Source organism: Neofelis nebulosa, chromosome 8, assembly GCF_028018385.1.
Source record: "Neofelis nebulosa isolate mNeoNeb1 chromosome 8, mNeoNeb1.pri, whole genome shotgun sequence".
Lineage (NCBI taxonomy): Eukaryota > Metazoa > Chordata > Mammalia > Carnivora > Felidae > Neofelis > Neofelis nebulosa.
This window is the reverse complement of record NC_080789.1, coordinates 21,557,880-21,574,408: the sequence shown is the minus strand read 5'-3', so window position 1 is coordinate 21,574,408 and position 16,529 is coordinate 21,557,880. Positions and strand designations below refer to the sequence as shown.

Below are 16,529 nucleotides of genomic sequence, written 5' to 3'. Positions count from 1 at the left end.
CACAGTAACTATTTTGTTTATATTACATTACCTAGTTCCAAAAAGAGGCAAAATGTTCATGGTATAATCATATGAAAAATAAGTAAGCAATGGAAAAGGACAGAAGAAAAAAGGTAAGGATGGGCAGTAAGATTAATGACTCCAAACACATTATTTACTTTTTCTGTGTCACAGGTGAACCAAAAATGAACTTCCTAGCAGCAAAGAGAAAAATGTGATCAGTTTCACAATCTACAGAACCGATGAATTAAAAAAAAAAACAAAAACTAACTGTTCTGGAAAAGTCAGACTATTGAAATATCGAAGTCACCGGTCTCATGGGTCCTTGTAGAAAGACCTACTAATTAAATTCATGATGGAGTGTTTATTTTTCCTCAGCATGGATGTGAATCCTTTAGTCTTATAAAGGCCAAATTTATACATATTTGTGAGGGGGAGGGGATGTAAGAAAATAAATATACCCATATTTATACATCAAGGATAGATCTCCATACACAATTCAAAGTGGAGAGTTGTTTTTGTAACTTTATTTCAGGTACAGGATAATGTTTAATCAATGTTAGTACTACAAATCAACATTCAAAATAAATAAGTAATATACAGGAAGAGTTCAAATAAAATTCTAAAGCATTCTTTAAATAATTAAGAAGATTTTCTTATTAAATAAAAGGCAAAAGCCACAAATTGATAATGGTTAGTGTTCTTTCCTATATCAAGAAAAATAAGAGTTGTATGGAAACCAATTTGACAGTAAATTTCATATATTAAAAAATAAATAAATAAATAAATAAATAAAAATAAAAAAAAAAATAAAATAAAATACTAAATAAAAGACCAAAAAAAAAAAAAAAAGAAAAAGAAAAATAAGAGTTTATTAACTCGTCTATTTAATAATAAGGACAATTAGAAACAACTTTGTAAATGTGACTTTGTTTTGCCTTTCATCTGTTTATCCACATATCTACACACACACACACACACACACACACACACACACACACACACACACACAGAATGAGAGAGAGATTACCTACTCAGTCTAAGAGCTGAGAACCAGAAATAATTTCAAACAAAAAGAATATTTATTTGGAGCAGAGATAAAACAAAACAAAATCTTCACTAGTCAAAACTCACTCCTCTCTTCTACCTCTTATGCCATGAAATTATTATATTAAGGTCTTCCTACTAAAGGACTCCAAAATCCACACATTATAGAAAAACAAAAACAAAATCAAAAACAACTTTGCAATTTCTAAGTGACAGCAGATACAAACTGTAGGTCAATCTTTTTTCGCATGGTTTATTAATGTTTTAAATGTTCAAGCTAAACTAGTTTTTTCTCCTTTTCCTTTTATTTCATTTCCCCTTGCTCCTTTCTTTTCCTTTGCTTTCTTCCTTCTTGTTTTTTAGAAAAAAAATTTTTTTAATGTTTTTATGTTTTTGAGACAGAGAGAGAGCATGAACAGGGGAGGGTCAGAGAGAGAGGGAGACACAGAATCCGAAGCAGGCTGCAGGCTCCAAGCTGTCAGCACAGAGCCCGACATGGGGCTCGAACTCACAAACCGTGAGATCATGACCTGAGCTGAAGTCAGAAGCTCAACCAACTAAGCCACCCAGACGCCCTGCTTCCTTCTTGTTTTTTATCTTTAAACAACTGAGGCAGTTGAGAAAAATAAGATACTAGCACTGACTATATGATCCATACATACAGGACATTTCAAAATGATTTCAGTAAGGAACAACATGAAACAAATTAATAGGACATGGTACTAACTGACACATAAAAATAAGTAAAAACAATTGAGCAACTGGAAATAATTTTAAGAGTGTACAATTTGAAAACTGTTTTGGATTTGGGAATAGAACAGGGTCTATGTTTTGAAATTTTGGTTTTTTGCCCACTATGAAATCTTTCCAATTGTATATTTAGCTTCCACTATTTTGCATGCTTTTGGGATTGATACTTGCCAACAAGAAATTCTTGAAATTTCTTAACAGATACATTGTAAACTGCAAGGCCTATACATAGAAAAACGCCTGGAGACAATTTTTTTTCTATGATGCTGATTTAAAGACAAATGGTACCTTTACCTGCAATTCCCAGGATGTGAGGTGATAGTATACTTATTTGATACCATGCAGGACTATGTATTTCAACATGTTATGTATCAGATACAGCATTCTATATATATAGCAAAGAAAAATATTTACAGCTCAGTGGCTTTTTAAAAGAATTAAAAATTTGAACAATGTCATTTTATTTTATTTAAATTTTTTTTAACGGTTTTTTATTTATTTTTGAGACAGAGAGAGACAGAGCATGAACGGGGGAGGGCCAGAGAGAGAGAGACACACACAGAATCCGAAGCAGGCTCCAGGCTCTGAGCTGTCAGCACAGAGCCCGACGCGGGGCTCGAACTCACAGACCGCGAGATCATGACGTGAGCCGAAGTCGGATGCTTAACCGACTGAGCCACCCAGGCGCCCCTGAACAATGTGATTTTAAATGCTTAATAGAACTATTCTAATAAGTTAATTTCTTCAAATGACTGAAAACCATGAGTGGTAACTCCATATAAATTTTGAAAAGGGATAGTTTTATGTGGTTTCCTCTTTATACACTGCATGTTTTGTTCCTATCCCCCTACGTTCAGATGAATGTGTTGATGTTAGAATGAAGGACCGTAAGAACATGACATACAATTTTGACAAACACCAGGTACCATGTCAGACGCAGGAAATGTTTGCTTACAAGCAAGATAATGGAATGTAAAAATTGACATTTATTCTAGCATAGAGCTAAGTTTGACATTCTAGGATTACTTTATTATTCTTTTCATACAGAAAAGACCTCTGTTTTCTTAAACCTATTATCTCAAAGAATGAGAAGACTAAAAACGATGGCACTTAACAAAAGAAACAAAAAGAAATTAGAGAATACATCCTCAACACATTACATCTCAACAATCAAAATACTTTATGAAAATAAGGTAAGCTAAGAAAACAAATCTCTCACATTATTATAAATAAATGTAATTTTCCTTGAATTCATTTATACCAAAGACAGAACTGCTGAGGAGTTATATGTAAAAAACACAACAAATTTAAATCATATTAAAGTCTTACCTATTGGACGATTACAGAGGTAATGTCGAAGACTGATATTGCCTAACTGATCTGGTGTCACTTGGTCCACTTGAAGACAGATTTCCATATCTTCCCCTCGGATGTCAATTTCCCCATTAACACCAGTAATTTTAAACACCACAACTGACATCTAATAATGATTGCATAAATAATATTAGCATACCAAGTAATTCAAAACAAAATTTAAGAAATGACACAGGAAACTACTAAAATCTCTAAAAATACAATAGCGACCTAATAAAACCAATAATATACTTGTGATCAACAAAACCTGGTTATTACATTACAGTAACAAACTTCAGCTTCCTTTCTTCCTATTCAGTCAAGAGATGAATTTTTTTAGGTCACACAGATAACATTTCTGTGTGAAATTATTTTCACTGAAAGCTGAACATATTTTCTAAGTCATCTGTAAGAATATTTCACTGGGTGGAAAGGACTTGTAACAAACCAGTAACATATTTCTTTTGTAGAAAGTTCCTCAGAAGGACTGACTACCATCAACCATCAAACTTGTTTTCAAAGTGTATTTAAATGCAACTACATAAAGGTCAAAAGGTAAAACCTCCCCTCCACAGTACGAAAAAAAACAGATTTAGAAAAATGAAATTCAGAGAAAAACAATTCAGTAAGAGGGAAGGGAGAAGTGTCAAGAGTAGAATGAGCAAAGTGAGTCACTCACTACTATGGCAATTTACTTTACATAATTATGTCATAAAATCTGTACATATTTATCTGAAATAAAAGTGGTGGCATTTCTCTTCATAGAATCTCTGTGAAATGATTACCAGGTCTTGATTTTCTGGAGCACCCTCTGAATTTGTACTGATGGCATCTGGAGAGGTTTCACCAAAATTCTGTAGATTTGCACTGGCATTTGCACTCTCCGTTAGGCTCTGGTAATTCGTAGTTGAGTTCTTTTTAATACCTGAAATAATTAAAAAGTTAACTAACAAATTAAAATCAGTCTTATACAAACGATCCAACAATGTTAAATTTATCTAACCAAAAAGGGCTATCCTTCAAATCTTTCTCAAGCAAAGGCTTGTTTAAAAGACTATAAGCAAAGAAAAATTAAATTGTAGTTAGTTTAGCAAATAATAAGAAATAACGTCCACAATAAAATGTTAGAGATACTAAAGCCCTAAATGTAGTATGAAAAGAACTCAAAAACACTGAGCACAGCCTTCACATTGCTGGTGTGGTGCTGGCGTAGCGGGTTCCTGGTCAGCCAGCTATGCCTCCCTCTCTGCCGTCCTACTTTGAATAACCCCAGTCCAACCACTTCATTTCCCCTTTCAGTACCACTTCTAATTATCTCCTACCTGAAGTTAATGTCACTACAATCAATGTGATCACCCTCTGTTCTTACCTACCTGCCTTAATTTTTCAGTGTGCTGTATTTCATTATTTCTCAAACTCTGTGGAAAAAGACAATCTTAAAAAAATTTTGTGCCCATCATAGATCAGTATCTTTTAAAAATACCATAAAAGTGAATTATTAGAAACAGTGGATTAGAAAAGCCCAAGTCATACAAAACACAGTTTGTTTTAAGTTATTATACAGTTAACCCTTGAACGCTCCTAAGATTTGATTATTTAATATGAATTATTAAACTTGTATTGCTTTACCTTTTTCCAAAAATATATGAGTATCACTTCCATCACTTTCTAACAACTGTTCTTCCAATATCATACTGTCAAGTGAAATGGTGTCCAATGAGGTCTGTGAGGGGCTTCTTTTCATGTTCTTATAAGAAACACAGAGTGGAGCCAGGTTGGGTGGAATCCGTTCCTTAGGCTTTCCACTGTTGACAAAATTATTAGAAACACATCACATGAAACCTATTCTTCTATGTGTTAACTCTAATGTCATATTTTGTCAGGAGGTTTTCTGTCCAAAAACAAAATATGCCCCCCACCACATACATACGCCCAGAAAACCAAAAACCCCCAAATTCCAATAGTATGTTGTTACCTGAAAGATGACTGTGATTTAAGTGTTCTAACCGTGGGTGCTTCTTCTTGATTGATTTCTAGGTTCTCAGAGAGTGAAACTGTTTCTGGAAGCAAATCTTCAGCTTTAAAGACTGACTCTATGGTTTCATGTCCTCTAGTAGTTAAATTATTTGAAAGTATGTTTTGATTACCATCATTATCAAAGGACAGCAAACTTGAATCTTCTCTGTAGTTTAAGACACTATTTGAATTTGTATACAAAGAATCCTTTTTGTCACTTGTTTCTGATCCAATTTCTCCTGATCCACTTTTGCACACAATTCCACTACTTTCATCTTCACTTATTTTCCCTAAATTTTTATCTGATAAATAATCAAGAAAAGAAATACCTTTTTGCAGATTTGTATCACTAGCTGATTTAAAAAGCAAAGGATCCTTCGAAGGGACATGGCTAAGGTCAACACTCATAGATCTGTTGTCTGACATGTGATTAACAGTTACACTTCTGATTTGATTTATACCACTACTAACTTGCCTCCTTTTTGAAGACAAACATTCTCCATTTTCTGTAGGCAAATAATCAGGAACCATTGGGCTCACACTTTCAGTGACAGGAGACTTAAGAGTATTTCCTTGATCCACTGGATGTAGCAAAAGAGCCACTTCTGCACTTTTAAGTAAAATTCCAATGCAAATGGATGTCTGACTAGGAGGAGCGCCAGTCACAGCTTCTACATCTTTTCTTAAGTTCTCCAAAAGCAAAATGAGTGACTCGTGGAGGAAAAGCAAGAGCAGATACTGGTAGTGATTGATCTGCATACTGACATGTTTATGAATGTGAACCAGGACATGAACATCTGCATCTGATGATGAAGAGGAAAATCTTAAAAATGTATCTGAAGATTTTGGACTACCATTTGTCAAGGGCTCAGATTCTGTACTATAATACTCTTTCAAGAGCTTCTTCCGCTTCAATCGTCCAGTCAGATCACTAGATTCACTTTGTGATGTATTTAGAGATACCTGATTACAAGTCTGCAGCTCTTTTTGTGACAGGGCGTACCTTGTTGGTTGGCAAATCCAGATGGAAAGAGGGAAAGAGTCTATAAAATTTATTGGCCGCCCTTTTCCACTTTTCATCCCTTCATAATCTATCCAAAATTGAGAAAAGTACACAGCCCAAACATCTGTGGCAGCAGAAGTTTTGAGAGTGTGTTTATTCAACTTGGGAATAATATTTCCTTTATAAACTTCATGCATTTTAGTATCTTGTTCATGAGCATGTCTCTGGAAGATTGGATGCAACAGATTAAAATTGTCACCAGATTTGGGAAAGCTGGTATATGCTTTACTGAAAAAATCACAATCTTTAAAGTCTTGAAACAAAGCTTCTAGATCAGAATGTCGACAGTTTGGACAGTGCCTTGTATTTGTGGCAATCATTTCAGAACTCTGAATAGAAACTGCACGTGGTTGATCTTGATGACATTCAGATTTCATTTCAGAAGGAATGACAAACTATAAGAGAAAAAACATTAATCTAGTCTAACTTACAAATCCATACATCTTGAAGATAAAATAATCAAGAATATAACTTAGCTCAGGAATTCTTTTTGGTATATCCCACCAAAACACTACTTTCTTATCCAAACATAATATACAAACTCTCTCCCCACAAATCTTTTTATTAAACCAAGTAAAAAGGACTTAACTAACCACTAAGAAAAGAACAACTTTAAACAAAATTAAAACTAAAGCAATATTACTAAAAGCTTACTATGCCTTGAGAATTAAGTGTTAAGTTTGGAAAAAAGAACTTTTTGTTAAGATATTAAAAATTTTTTTTTTAACGTTTATTTTTGAGACAGAGAGAGACAGAGCATGAATGGGGGAGGGAGACACAGAATCTGAAACAAAGATATTTTAAATCCAAGAGATGTGGGGGATGGCTGGATGGAATGACTGGATAGATGCCATTAGAATCACTTTTCTCAGATAAAACTATTAAGAAAATCAACTTAAGCATATAGGTCAAACTATTTACTAATTTTTCAGAAATAATTACTCTCAGTCCTTAAAATATGGTTTTTTTAGTCCTTAAAATACTGGTTTTAAAACTGTGCATATTGAGAAAATATAGAGATTATACAACTGTCTTAAAGTATAATTGTGATTTTATAAAATTCATCTTTTTATAATTGAACATAGTAAGATTTTTAAGAAAATCTTTAAAACATTTCTGCAATGAAATTTTAACATTTATGAGTAACCCCATTTTACACAGAAGAAATTAAAGGTATAGAAATTTAGAGTATCACCAATAGATCCAGAAACTGAAATTTTTCATCCAAGTCTTACTCTATTTACTACACTATAGTAGCTGTTGTTTTTTTAAAAAACAAAACGAGAGGTTAGAGTGGGAGAGAGCCAAAGCATAAGAGACTCTTAAAAACTGAGAACAAACTGAGGGTTGATGGGGAGTGGGAGGGAGGGGAGGGTGGGTGATGGGTATTGAAGAGGGCATTTTTTGGGATGAGCACTGGGTGTTGTATGGAAACCAATTTGACAATAAATTTCATAAAAATAAATAAATAGATAAAGTGTGCATAAAAAACAAAACAAAAAACCTCGCACCTTTAAAGTTTAAATATCCTTGGGATTCAGATTATCAACTACTTGGTTGTAATACAAAGCAAATTTCTATTATCTTTGGATATCAATAACAGAATAACTGTGAACAAATAAAACCCAGATCTAATTTATAAGTTTCACTGTATTAATTTCCACTTTAAAAGAAAAATTTTATCAACTCCGGTAGGAAGTAGGGGAAAAAAATACTGATTTAAATGTTATTTCTGCTTACCTCCAAATGGATGAGCAGTGACAAAATGAAACAGGTTAAATGGAATATAGAGAAAGAAGGGGGAAAAACAGTCTCTTAAGGCTTTTTAAACTGAAAATCAAAATTAAAATTAAAATTTCAAAATCAAAATTAAGATTACAATAAAGCTGATTTATATTTGAACACCCATCTTAAATCCTGGAAATTACGATGTTAACTTTTCTTCTCTAAAAATGGTTTGTTATCACAGTCACTTGTGTATATGGTACCTTTAGCATTAAGCCATCAATTCGAATATCAACATGCTCATCAGATTTTGAATTGTCATTCAACTTGTATACAGCCATAAATTGATTAAGACTCTGTTTTAAATCCAAAAGAAATTGATTTAACCATAGAATACTTCTTTCATCCACGGTAAACTGTAGTGCATTCAGTTGGCTGTAAAGGTTGGGAGATGGAACTGTGGAGAAAAAAAATTTTAAAGATTTTTAATGAGCAGATAGTCTAAATCTTCCCTGAGAAAAAACATTTTTAACTTTTATTCTTTTTAAATTAAGATAATAAGTTTTGAAATTTTATTTACAAAATTAAAGTGACACATGTGGATGATAATGAATACATTTAGACAGACAAAAAACATTTTTCTATGCTTCACTAACTGAAAAATATATTGTTTATTCTAAAACTATCTATAAATAGGAAACAACGTTTAGATCTCTCTTCCTAGTATCTGTAAGGACTTTTCCTACTTGAATGATAATCTGAATCCTCTAAAATAAGAGAACCGAGTCTAATGACTAATTTCTTATGAAAGTGGTGAATAGGCAGGTCTCCTTTGGGAGGAGGGGCCATGCAGTTTTATTCTCCACTTAATCCTAACCCTAGAATAGCGCTTGGTGCAAAGTAAAAATTCAACTATCTACTAGATAATAAAAGGAATATACTCCTTTTTCATAGCTCTCCTCAAATATTAGAATGCCTGGGGGTTGGATAAGTGTTTTAGTGCTAATTTATATTAAACTAATATTCACAATTAGAGTATACACCTCTTTCTTAAATCCTTTTGTTTATACTATAAAAGCCATTATTGTTTTCAGAGCATCTTGATAAAAAATCTATCCCAAACATTCAAACCTACTCACTTCTAGTAAAGCAAATAGCATGTATATCTAGATTTTTTTAGACAACAATTTAAGGAAAATAAATCCAAGGTATAGGATATCATTAAAAAGACAGCATTATAACTATGTCCTAAATAGGTTTTTTTTTTGCACTCATTCATTCATATTCTTCCAGGAAAGATTCACTGAATGCCAACAATATTTTGTGTATGGTGTTAAGCACAAAAATAATAAAATGTCTATAGATTTTTACTCAACACAGACACAAAGGTAGAAAAATGTAATTCAAGTCTAACAGAGACATCCAATTGGGATGTGGCAGTGCTTATATTTGGAAATTGAAAGGAAGCGGGGTGTTGAAGAGATCACATCATACTCTGGAAGGAAGGAAAAAGAAGGCCTCTCAAGTATAAAATGAGTGATGATGACAGCTACGGAGAGGACTAGAGAGCAAATGTAGTCCCCAAAGCTATAACACAGAAGGAAAGAAGAATCCGGGCTGTGGAGATCTGGGACAGAGGAAGAAACTGGTACACTAAGCGGTAGAAAAATCTACACATAGTAGTACAAGTACTACTAGTAGTTTGCAACAGGGGTCTACTTATGAAATAGATTATTACATGGTTATTAAAGATACTTAAATAAACCTGTAGAAACCTGGAATATGCTCATATCATCAAAGGGAAACGACGTAGGGGCGTGTAGGTGGCTCAGTTGGTTAAGTGTCCAAACTCTTGATCTTGGCTCAGGTCATGATCTACTGATTTATGGGATAGAGCTCTGTGTCAGCTCCCGCTGACCACACAGAGGCTGCTTTAGATTCTCTGCTTCTCTCTCTGCCCCTCCCCCACTTACTCTCTCTCACTCACACTTGCTCTCTCTTAAACTTAAAAAAAAAAAAGAACTTAAAAGAAGGGTACAGGATGTAAATCAAATATGCAAAAGAAACACATACATTAAAAACAGGACGAGCAATACTATACTTACTGTTATGGTCTTAACTGTCCCCTCAAAATTGGTATGCTAACCCAGGGTACCTCAGAATATGACTGTATTTGAAGACAGAGCTTTTAAAGAGGCAATTATAGTAAAAATGAGTTCATATGGGTGGGCCCTAGTATATATAGTATGATCAGCATCATTAGGAAACACACACAGAGCAAAGACCACGTGAAAAAACAGCCATCCACAAGCCAATAAGAATTCTCTGAAGAGGGGCGCCTGGGTGGCTCAGTCGGTTGAGCGTCCGACTTCAGCTCAGGTCATGATCTCACACTCCGTGAGTTCGAGCCCCACGTCAGGCTCTGTGCTGACGGCTCAGAGCCTGGAGCCCGCTTCAGATTCTGTGTCTCCCCCTCTCTCTGCCCCTCCCCTGCTCATGCTCTGTCTCACTCTGTCTCAAAAGTAAATAAAAACAAAAAAAAGAATTCTCTGAAGAAACAACCCTGCTGACACTTGATCTAGAACTTCCAACCTCCAAAATTATGAAGAAATGAATGTCTTTTGTTTAAATCACCCAGTTGGTGGTGCTTTGTTATGGCAGCCCTAACAAATTCATACATTTATGTTTTAGCAGAAGTTGTCTCTAAACTGTAGACTCGTGGCCAGTTTTTTATTTTTGGTATATTCTTTTTTTAAATAACATAAAATATATTACATTTACAATTATTTTAAAAGTTATATTTTTATAAAGTTGGGTTGCTTAACAAAGAGATGAAATGTAAGGACTGAAAATGGATCCCTGTACCTTTGTATATGTTTGAAAATTTTCATAGTGAAAAGTTAAATTAAACACAGTTAAACATAACCTAGCAATTCCATTCCTAAGTATCTAGGGGGCTAGGCTTTAAATTGCTGTAAGGAATTTAATGTTTTTATCAGAAAAATATATATTATAGAATAAGATTACAATTCCTATGGCACGTGTTAATAAAAATGATAGAAATAAATAAACCTAGATTAGAAATCAGAAATCTTGGAAACTAGTCTTCATTCTGAAGAATTAGTAACTCAGTGATGCATTACTTAAGGAAAACACTTATTTGTAAGGAGCAAGGAGGACTGGAAACAATGGGATTCTCCAGTTACAGACAAATGGTTGTGAATATTGTGGGAAGGCAGTGTAATATAGCTGCAGCCTGGGGGGAAGACACATGAATTCTGATTTAGAAGACCCACATCTCAGCTGTGCCATTTTACTAAGGTGCTAAGCAAATGTCTTAACCTTTTTTAATTTTCTCACTGTTTTGGTCAGGAAGGTAGAAAGGATAAACAAGAAATACACAAAAGACTGCTGAAAAGCATGAAGATGGTGAGAATTAGATCCCAAAACTTTGGCACAAACAAGGATTAAATAATTAAACAGTTAAAGAAAAGATACCATATAAACAAAGGCCAATTTTATTTTGAAAAACTATGAGATGAACTCAGACAATTGCATAGAAATTTAGCATTCAGAGAACACAAATGCATAATCATTTTCACTTTAGGACCCCAAAATAGCTTACAAATCAAAATTCATGTAATTCAATGTTCAAAGTAAAGACAAGTGCCAAAAGTTGTCCAAAATATACATTTGTGCATAAAACAGCCAAAAAAATTCTCTACAGCTAAAAGAATAAATGCATTATTAATTTTTCAAAGAAATAGAGTTTTATATAGCTGAAATATAAATAGGTTTTGACTAATGGAAAAAAATGACCTTATTCTACAAATAAACGAACTTTCGTAAATTCTTTCATTTAACAAACAGCTACTAGTAAAGAAATGAGTCAAGCCTCAGGGATAAAATGAAGCATGACTACTACATGATTCCCAACATTAAGGATGCTACAAGCTAGTGAGAGAAAAAAAAATATGAACAAACAGTAAGAACATGTAAGAAATGCTATATAGAGTTATATACTAAAAACAATGAGAACAAGTGTAAAGAACAATGGGCTTTTGTTTCTTTTTTTCACATTTATAAAAGTTGAAAACAGCAAAAAAAAACAAAAAACAAAAAACAACTTTTCAAGTAATGGACAAATAATAACAAAACAGGAAACTCTCTTACTTGGAAAATCCTTTCCGTCTGGATAGTAATATTCTGTAAATTCTATATAAACAGCTGACATTTCTTGTGGAAGATACAGGGATTTCTTATTGCAAGAAATCATACTTTTGGGGGAAGAACGACACTGTTCTGCTGTAGAGACCTGAAAAAATAATTAAGTATATTGAAGTAACACTGAATAAAGCTCTTTCCCAACAATTTATGCCACATGGGCATCACTTCAAACTCCTAAAAGTACTTCAAATAATTAATTAATGGTTAATTTGCAATGCAAACTTTATTACATATTTAACTTCAAATTAAATTATTTTTAATAACACCAATCAACTATTCAGAAAACCTATAGCCCCTTTGAAGTATTATCAGTTACAAAATCAACTCTTTAGTAAGGTCCTTGCAAACTTATTATTGTAAGCCTTAAAATATCAGAGTATTTCTATTACAGAAGTAAGTAAATGGGAGAGTCAGGACACAGATCCAAGTCCTCAAGAATAGACTGCTTCCCTGGTAGGTATTTTACAGTAATTTGTTACCATAATTTATTATCATGAAAAAGTTAGCTATATACAGAGTTTTAGTCTGGGATAATAAAAAAATTACAGAAATAGATAATGGTGATGGTTGTACAACTGTGTGAATAAACAATGAGAATGAATGCACAATTAAAAATAGCTAAAATGTTATCAAGTCATTACATTGTGTGCTTGAAACTAATAATGTTACATGTCAATTATACCTCAATTTTAAAAAATGGCTGAAATGGTAAATTTCATGTTATGCATATTTTACATTAAAGATTAACCTAAAAATAACTACAAATTCTTCTGTCAAATAGTTTGATCACTTGGTTTTTTTTAATGTTTGTTTGTTTATTTATTTATGAGAGAGACAGAGCATGAGTGGGGGAGAGGCAGAGAGAAAGGGGACTTCAGGTTCTGAGCTATCAGCACAGAGCCTGATGCGGGGCTCGAACTCATGGACGGAAAGATCATAACCTGACCTGAAGTCGGACACCCAACCAACTGAGCCACCCAGGCACCCCTCACTTACTGTCTTCTAAAAAGACTACGAGTTTTAAGGTTCTTGTTACACTTTTTCACTCTCCCCTGAAAATGGTGAATTTACATAAAAAATGTATATACTAATTTCCCCCAAAGTTCAACCAATAGTTTTATCAATTTCATTTATTTGTACTTGTTTAGTATATATTCAGGTATGTATCTCAAGGTTAACTTTTTTCATTCATTCAACAAACATGTATATTTCTCATATGAAGTAGAATATTTCCCTTGTATAAATTGCTAATAAAATCTTTGAAACCTTGTATAGACTTTATAAATTTAAGTCAGTTCCTTGCATTATCTAATTAAGAAGTTTTTCTTTGCATATGTGGAAACAAATCCTTTTCACCTCAAAGTATCAACTTATTTTAATAGACAATAGCTTACTTCCTTTTTTCTTCAATAGTTAAAAGGTTATTCAAATTGATATAAACATACTATTTTCAGTTATTTTTATTTGTTTTGTTCTGGTGTATTTGTATATGTGGGATTTTTTTTTTTTTTAATATTTATTTACTTTTGAGAGAGAAAAGAGACAGAATGTGAGTGGGCGGGGGGAGCGGAGGGGTGGCGGGCAGACACAAAATCTGAAGCAGGCTCCAGGCTCTGAACGGATAGCACAGAGCCCAACACAGGGCTCAAACTCACAAACTGTGAGATCATGACCTGAGCTGAAGTCCGACACTCAACTGACTGAGCCACCAAGGTGCCCTGTGTATGTGGGATTTCTTTACTTTATTTCACCCTCAACTACTTGGGATTATGGGTGATTCACCTCTGCTCTTTCTATATGAATTTATTTACATCTTCTAGCTTCAAATAAGATGCATTATATATGGAATGTAAAACAAGAAGCCATTGTACAATAAGAAAATAATGCGTAATCAAGGCTTCTCAAAATTGACATTACTGACATTTGGGGCCAGATGATTCTTGGTTTTGGCACTGCTAACAATGTGCAGTGCATTGTCACAATGTTTAGCAGCATCACTGGTCTCTACCCACTACTTGTCAGCAACAACCTCCTCCAGTTGTGACAACCAAAGATGTCATCAGACATTGCCAAATGTCCCTTAGGGTATAAAATCAACCCCAGTTGAAAACCACTGAGTAAAATAAAAAATTTTCAGATAAAACTAAGTCTCAAAGCCACAGACTCATCAAAATAAACCAGAACAATATATAAATGATAACATGTTATCTGAAACTGTTTATTTTTAAAGAATGTTATAGTCTATTATGTTGGTCTCAAGGACTGTAATATTATACCATATTGTATGATTACAGCCTGAACAATATAATGGACAGAATTCTTAGCCATGAAATTATGTTCACAAGATAGCCAATACTCAGTTCAATAAGGCAAAAAAATATTTTACTTTCTTCCACTAAGAGCATTGTGTAATAAGGAATTTGATCTCCTAAGAGAGGTCTGGCCTTTGTTCCTGCTTCTGGGAAGTAATTCTAAATTCTTAGAATTCCCTATTCATGGTAGATCCCTGGGACAACTGACAGTTTATGCTTACAGTGATGACTAAGAGTGAGGTTGGCCATACTTGATAGTCTTAGTAGACTTCAGAGACTGGAGGCTTTGGGTCACCTGGTATCTAACAACAACTGAGTTCATCTATGAGGGTAATACTTCATGTATATTGTTATGTATACCTCATGTATATTGTTCTTTGTGCCCTGAGGACAAGGAAGTTCCACATTTGGAACCCTCTTAGCCCAATCCAGGTTCTCTTCCTATGGCTGAATCCAATTTATATCCTTCCCTGTAATATATGTAATTCTTAGTATAAATGTGCTTCTTAGCATAACTTATTTCAGTGAATTCTATTATTTATTCCAATGAATTCTTGAATCTGAAGGTGGCTTAGGGGAGACTCCCAAACAGTTGCTGTGAGAAGTCTTGTGCAGATTTGGCAGACTGGAGAACTATGCTCTTGACCTCACAGTTTGGTTAATCCTGTATAACCATATAAACAAAAATTAATGAATGGTTATCTTCTATCCTAATTTAGCCATGTCACAAAACTGGCCAAGATGTTTTTAAATAAAAGAGTGGCAGTAGTTTATAAGAGTTGCTTGCAGGGGCATCTGGGTGGCTTAGTCATTTAAGAGTTTGGCTCAGGTCATGATCTCACAGTTGTGGGATTAAGCCTCACCTCAGTCTCTGTGCTGACAGCATGGAGCCTACTTGGGATTCTCTCTCTCCCTCTCTCTCTGCCCCTGCCCCACTCTCTCTCAAAATAAATAAATAAACATTTAAAACAAAATATGAGTTGCTTGCAGAAGATGTTTTATCATAAGATTTAATTAAAAATGAATCATACCTGGTATATATTGAAATCTGCAAGTCTAACCACAACAGAACTAGACATTAACTTAGCTTTGGACTGCTGAGATAATACTGAAGGTGATCTGGAAGTCCCTTTCAGAGCCGAGTCTTTCTCTGTGGGAAATAAGAAAAAAACTTTCAATTTATGGCAAATGATTTTTAACAATCATTTTTTTGTTAAGACAGCTACTAGAAATACACATGAACTCTAATTTGTCAAACAAAATAATATATGTGAAAATACTTTATATATAAACTGATGCCGGAATTTGTTATTATAATGATTATTCTTTTGTGTGATTATTCTTTAAACATGAGTCATACACCACATTTAAGATTTTCTTATACAATAACTTTTACCAGAAATTCTTGTTAAAAAGAGAGACCTATCAGCCATTTAACAATCTCAAACATTTTAACGGGGTATTACTCTTATTGGTCATGTCAATTTAAAAAGTGCTTTTGGTCCATAAGCCTATGGTCTGAAGAAGGTGCAGAATTTTTAGACATTAATTAAATTTTACAGAAAATTTACAGAAAATATCCTATCATGATCACACACACACACACACACACACACACACACACACACACACACACTATCAGGGGAATGCCATAATGTTGTTATAGGTAAAATACCTGTTTGTGTGTGCTGGGGAGAGGCATGTGTTGGGGATTTAGGAGGTGAACCTACATTATGATCCTTTACAGCCTGCTTAAGCATTTCAACGTTGCACTCAAATTCATGTAACAATTCGTTGGCCCATCCATTTTTTGTTTTGGTTGCATCACTAAAATACATCCAATGATTACAACTATCTCCTGTAAAATGAATGACAGGTATTTCACTGAAAAATGCACAATTTTCATTTATTTTATTGTAGCAATGCTTCTAATGAGATTTATTTATTTCCCAAGGGTTTTTTTCTCAAGGGAGCAGTCTTCAGCTACAAGAGATTTTAATCTTCCTAGAAAATTTGAGCAAAACATTTAGAATACA

General features: G+C 33.8%; 1 protein-coding gene across 2 annotated transcripts in view; it reads right to left on the bottom strand.

Moving 5' to 3' along the window:
- BLTP3B (bridge-like lipid transfer protein family member 3B) overlaps positions 1-16,529 on the bottom strand; it is a 113,770-nt gene that overhangs the window by 24,441 nt on the left and 72,800 nt on the right. For both annotated transcript variants that reach the window (XM_058741665.1, XM_058741664.1), the window contains 8 exons: positions 16,169-16,351; positions 15,525-15,643; positions 12,128-12,269; positions 8,218-8,411; positions 5,126-6,624; positions 4,780-4,955; positions 3,936-4,075; positions 3,127-3,277 (listed from right to left, as the gene is read on the bottom strand). In XM_058741665.1, the coding sequence (XP_058597648.1) occupies positions 3,127-3,277; positions 3,936-4,075; positions 4,780-4,955; positions 5,126-6,624; positions 8,218-8,411; positions 12,128-12,269; positions 15,525-15,643; positions 16,169-16,351 (2,604 nt within the window). The remainder of the gene's footprint in view (positions 1-3,126; positions 3,278-3,935; positions 4,076-4,779; positions 4,956-5,125; positions 6,625-8,217; positions 8,412-12,127; positions 12,270-15,524; positions 15,644-16,168; positions 16,352-16,529) is intronic.